At 38.0% G+C, this 5,388-nt stretch overlaps 1 protein-coding gene across 1 annotated transcript; it reads left to right on the forward strand.

Annotated features, from left to right (window-relative positions):
- Nucleotides 1-1,474: 1,474 nt before the first annotated feature.
- LOC140832065 (putative E3 ubiquitin-protein ligase RF298) lies at nt 1,475-4,964 on the forward strand. Its single transcript, XM_073195861.1, has 3 exons — nt 1,475-1,639; nt 2,115-4,111; nt 4,205-4,964. The coding sequence occupies exons 2-3, from the start codon at nt 2,126-2,128 to the stop codon at nt 4,733-4,735; spliced, it is 2,517 nt and encodes an 838-aa protein (XP_073051962.1). The 5' UTR covers nt 1,475-1,639; nt 2,115-2,125; the 3' UTR covers nt 4,736-4,964.
- The last annotated feature ends 424 nt before the right edge of the window (nt 4,965-5,388 follow it).

The raw sequence follows: 5,388 nt of genomic DNA on the forward strand, positions 1-5,388 counted from the left end.
GGAATGTCTTTTGACTTTCCACATTCTTGAGTTACAAAACTTGTGGCTCTTCATATTCTTGAGTTAATGGGAAGATTAATTGAGTTAATTAATCTTGCATGACTCTTGGTATGCTTTTTGGGGGCTTATAAATAGTGTGCTCATTTCCCCATTTCAAAGTGCATGAAAATCTTTTCTCTTTCAAGTATTCTCTTGCATTTCATATTGTTAGCTTTTCTTTTGGCCTCCGTTAAATCTCGGTGATAAAGTAAAGATACGCTTTCAGTTCGTCGTAGTAGTGTCTCATGCTAAGTCACTGCTGGTTGTTCCGTTGTATCCTGGGAAACAGACGTCCAAGTTCATCCTCGAAGCACATCCCGGAGGGGACGAATCTGTTTTAAGGACACTGTATTTTCATACAGGCCTCGGTTTGTTTTATTTTAAGCATTGTGCTACTGTTTTGTTCATACTACTAGTTCATTGGTTTTAGTATACCTTTCTGTTTATTCCATACATTTTGTATAACATTTATTTGTATAATATTATTTTCGTTTATGTTACCATGATAGTCGCTTTGATTCATGGCAAAAACTTATGTGAGACGGTCTCACGGATCGTATTTTATGAGACAGATCCCTTATTTAGATCATTCATGAAAAAGTATTAATTTTTATGTTAAGAGTTTATTTTTTATTGTGAATATCGGTAAGATTGACCCAGCTCATAAATAAAGATTCGTGAAAACATCTCACAAGAAACCTATTCTTAATTCAAATAGTTAGCTAAAAATTAAAAAAAAACCACTTAATGGTTGCAATTTCAATTACAAAAAAATTGTTTTTGATTATTTCTTTCAAATATATATTCATTTCTAGTTTCAATAATAAATATTTGAACAAATTAAATAAAAAATTATTTTTTTTTAAAAAAAAGATTACTCCAATGAACAAAAATAAAATGGAAAATACTCTAAAACGAAGACAATATTAAATAAATAAAATCCGATTCTTCAATACATGATTTTTCTAGTAAAGTTTCTTGAGTCCGAAACTTGCTGGATTTATATTATACAACTTTGCTTATATTTTATTATCATTTATGATGACATGAAAACTCGTGTGTATATTGGATAAACTTTTGTACTGAGACGATAGTCTGCAAACCACGCTAATTAGATAAGGTCGTATAAATATGTGCTAGTAGCGAGGATTGTACTATTGACAATTAGTTAAATGTTTACCAATTACCAACTCTACCAACTCGAACAATACTCGAATCAAGTCAAAAACTATTCTTGATTTGTCTAAACATGTTAAGGTTAACTTAACTCTTGGTTAGGTTAATTGTGAGACGGGGGCCTGGCTTTATTTAGGTCATATTAGTGTGAAGTGCAATTAGGGTTTACGGAATTGGTGGTTCTTTTGATTATTCTCACCGCGGTTAAAGTAAAAGTGTTGGTGGTTAATTACACGTGGGTTACTTATATAACCCTATTAGTCAAAATCCGTGACACCCCCACACTGAAAAAGGGTGGCCACAGTCTATTAGAGCTAAAAAAACCGAACAAATTAGGGGGTGTTTGTTGCAGAAAGCACAAACGGGAGCCGAACCTTTTCAATTCACGCTGTTGATCGACTGTTCTTTGCATTGATTCACTCAGGTATTGCTTTGTTGGTTCTTATTTTGTTTGAAAGTTTTATGTGGTGTTATGTTTTAATTTTCGTGTTTAATTTTTTGGTGAATTCTTTTCCGAATCAGGGCTTGATATCCTGTGAGTTGTAGCATTGTTTTTTCTGGGATTTGTGATTGGTTTCTGTTCTTGGTGTTCTCTTTCCGTTTTGGGACTTTTATATGTTATTTTTGTGAGGTGGGCGAGCTTAAATTATTTTTAGTCTAAGTGTGAATATGTTGTTTCTGGTTGTTATTTGGTTTATATTCATTTAAACGCCGGACAATCTTGAAAATCTTTAAGATGCCAAGCATCCCAGGTATTATTTAGTTATTTAGTGTCATAGGGAAATTACTGATTATTGAGTGGTGTGCTACCTGATTATATCCTTTGTTGGTTTTCTCACTCTGATCGCCTGTTGGCTGACTGATTATAAGTGACTCACGGAACTTGTGTTGGTGGGCAGAGGATACGAATATGGGTGAAAATGGTAAAATTGAGGGTACCATTGAAGGACCATCTACTGGTTTGGTCAAGGAAAAGGGGAGTAGAAACAAGAGAAAGTTTTTATCTAATTTGTCGATAGACATTCCAGTTGATGTAACAACCTTGTCTCGGACAGAATTCCCTAGGCACGAAATGCTGCAGGAGAAATTCTGGAATGCTTTGAGCAATTTAGGTTCACTCATTGCGGGGTCTGCAGACACGAGCGAGGAGCAGGAATTCCAAGAGTTTCAACAGGCTGATTGGGACAATCCTATTGCATGTCAGCTCGAGGAACTTCTTACCAATAATCTTCTTGCTACTTTCCGTAGTGCCATAAAGCAAATAGAAGAATGCGGGTACACCGAGGAAGCTGCTGAGTGGGCTGTTTTAAATAGTGGCCTCTATCATGGAATTAAAGATGCTGTATCCAATGTTGTGGATGGTGCTTTAGCTTTACTGAGTGAGAAGGAGTTTAACACATCAAATCGTCCACTATTTGGTGGACTACAGAATCTGGTGGATTACACGATCCTAGAGATGATACATGTACTTCGGGAGGTTAGGCCAGCCTTGACTGTTGCAGAAGCAATGTGGTATCTTTTAATAAGCGATACGAATCTTGTAAACGCGTGTGTAATGGAGGGAGTCACGTCTGGTAGTTCTTGTGTTCCAGAAAGTCCTGGAGAAAGCTCTGTAGCAACAATTTTTCGGTCCAAAGATGGAGTTTCTGTAAACAGTCATTTAGGTTCTAACACTTGCGATGATCCAAAACAGTTAATGCCATGTGCCCAAAGTTCTCAGCTCGAATCCCCTATTTCTGTACCGGTGCATCAATTTCCCAATTCTAAACACCGTGCAGGTGAACTTGGTAGCGTTGTGAAGGAAGCTTCCGTTGCTCCTCAAGAAGTCAAGGGAAAGTTTTCAGCTATCACCAGGGAGAAAATCCAGACATCATCCCAATCAATGACAGTGGACGAAAGATCAGGAGGCACTAAAAAGGGTCCATCTGGTAGTTCGAAGAGAGACTTGCTTCGTCAGAAGACATTTCAGTTTGAGAAAAGCTACAAGGGTCGCATGTCAAAGGGAGCCTTTAAGGCAAAAGTTGCTGCCTGGGGAAGTATGGTGTTGGACAAATCGTCAAAGTCACAATCTGGTTCTAGTGTGATGATGAAAGGAGCTTGTTCAAAGGTAACTGGAATCAATGACTCCATTGTGGAAGGAAAACATCACCTTTCAAGTAATTCACAACTAGATGGACCTGCTGGAGTTTTGCCCATTAAAGATCCTGTATTTGCATTGCCTGCAGTAATTTCCAAATCTTCTACATCACTGGTCGCAGATCCTAATTCTTTGTCAAATGGTGAGCCATCTGTTTCTGGCTCTCATAAGTCTACTGATTATTTTTCTGCAATTCCATATGATGAAACTCTCCAGAAGTACGTCCCACAGGATGACAAAGATGAAACAATCCTGATACTAGTACCTCATAGAAAAGCGCTGGAGAAAGAACTACAAGGTTGGACTCAATGGGCCAATGATAAGGTTATGCAGGCTGCCCGAAGACTTGGTAGTGACCAGGGAGAGTTGAAATTGTTGAGGCAAGAAAAGGAAGAGACGGAGAAATTGAACAAGGAGCGACAAACTTTGGAGGAGAATACTTTGAAGCGGCTATCCGAAATGGAGAATGCATTGTCTAATGCCAGTGGCCAGATTGAAATGGCTAACTCTGCAGTTCGACGGCTTGGAGAAGAGAATTCTTTGTTGAAGAAGAAGATGGAGGATGCTAAGTCGCAGTCTCTACGAGCTGCCTCTAATTTGCAGGAAGCTGTCCGGAGGGAGCAGGATGCTCTGAAGAAATCTCAGTTGTGGAATGCAGAGAAGGGATCAATCCAGGAGCAACTTACAGATCTGAAGCGGCAAGCAGCTGATTTGAATAACCGAATAGAAAAGGCTAAAGTACAAGTGGATCAGTTCAAGGTAGCCATCATAAAAAACCATGCTTCATGTGTACTTAAGCTACATATTACAATTTCTTTTTTCGTTTGTAATCTGAAACTTGCAAGGTTCCAGGTTCTGATGGAACAGGAAGAGAAGGAGAAAGTTAAAGCTGCTACATTTATAGATTCCTTGAGGCGGAAAAAAGAAGAAGATGATGCTGTGACAAGAGAAGAGGAGGACAGAATCAAACAAATGGGAGAACTGAACTTGCAGAAATGCAAAGAAGCCATTAAAAATCTTGAGAGTGCGGTCTCTGAGTTGATATTAGAGTCCAATAAATCAAAGATAGCAGCTCTTAATGTGGGTTATGGTAGCTGCTTAACTGGTGGCGAGGACGCCACCACATTCACTGGATTGCAGCTTCCTAAAATCACAAAGAGATTGGCAGTCTTTCAAGAGAACTTTGGGGCTGGAAATGTTAGACCAGAAAGGGAATGCATTATGTGTATGACAGAGGAGATTTCTGTGGTTTTTCTCCCTTGTGCGCATCAAGTTCTTTGCGGGCAATGCAGCAATCTCCATGAAAAGCAAGGAATAAATGATTGTCCTTCTTGCAGAACAACAATAGGTAAACGTATATCTGTTGGTTATCGTGTCAATTGATTATGGACGGTATGAGACTGAAGCTGGTGATTTGAGAACCATCAGCTATCCATTTTGATCTTATTTGGTATATCTTACCTCTACATCAGTTTATGGCCCGTATTTTGACTCTAGTTTACCTTTGAAAAACAATCTAAAAGTTGAGAAAATGCATATAAACTTAGAAATTAATGTGTCAAGGCCAGGGTGTACAGTCTCTCTCATCTTCTACCTGCAAATCTTTTTTTAACCATTTTTACAATATTGAGTACAGATTAAAATTTCCTTGCTCTTCTAGATCTTAACTTATACTTTGATCCCATATATGGAAATTATCTGTTTCCTGGAAATTGATAAAAGAATCAAACATTTCGATTGTCTGTTGGAAGTTTAAGAAGTTGAACTAATAACGACTGCCAACTTGAAAGTTCCAGCTGACATTCTTGGAAATCAACCCCTCCAAAATGGTTGGCACTTAGGATTATTAAGGACTGGAGAAGAGCAGTGTGAAATTATTAATTGCTGACGTCTTATTTTAATTGCTCTGCATCACCATGAAATTATTAATGGCTGATGTCTGATTTTGATTTACTTTGTTTATGATGAGTTTCTTGACATGCTTTTTGGAAAAGAAAAAAAAACGAAATTTGTGCAAGGTTGTCAAATCAAGGCGT

Source organism: Primulina eburnea, chromosome 1 (assembly GCF_022965805.1).
Source record: "Primulina eburnea isolate SZY01 chromosome 1, ASM2296580v1, whole genome shotgun sequence".
NCBI lineage: Eukaryota > Viridiplantae > Streptophyta > Magnoliopsida > Lamiales > Gesneriaceae > Primulina > Primulina eburnea.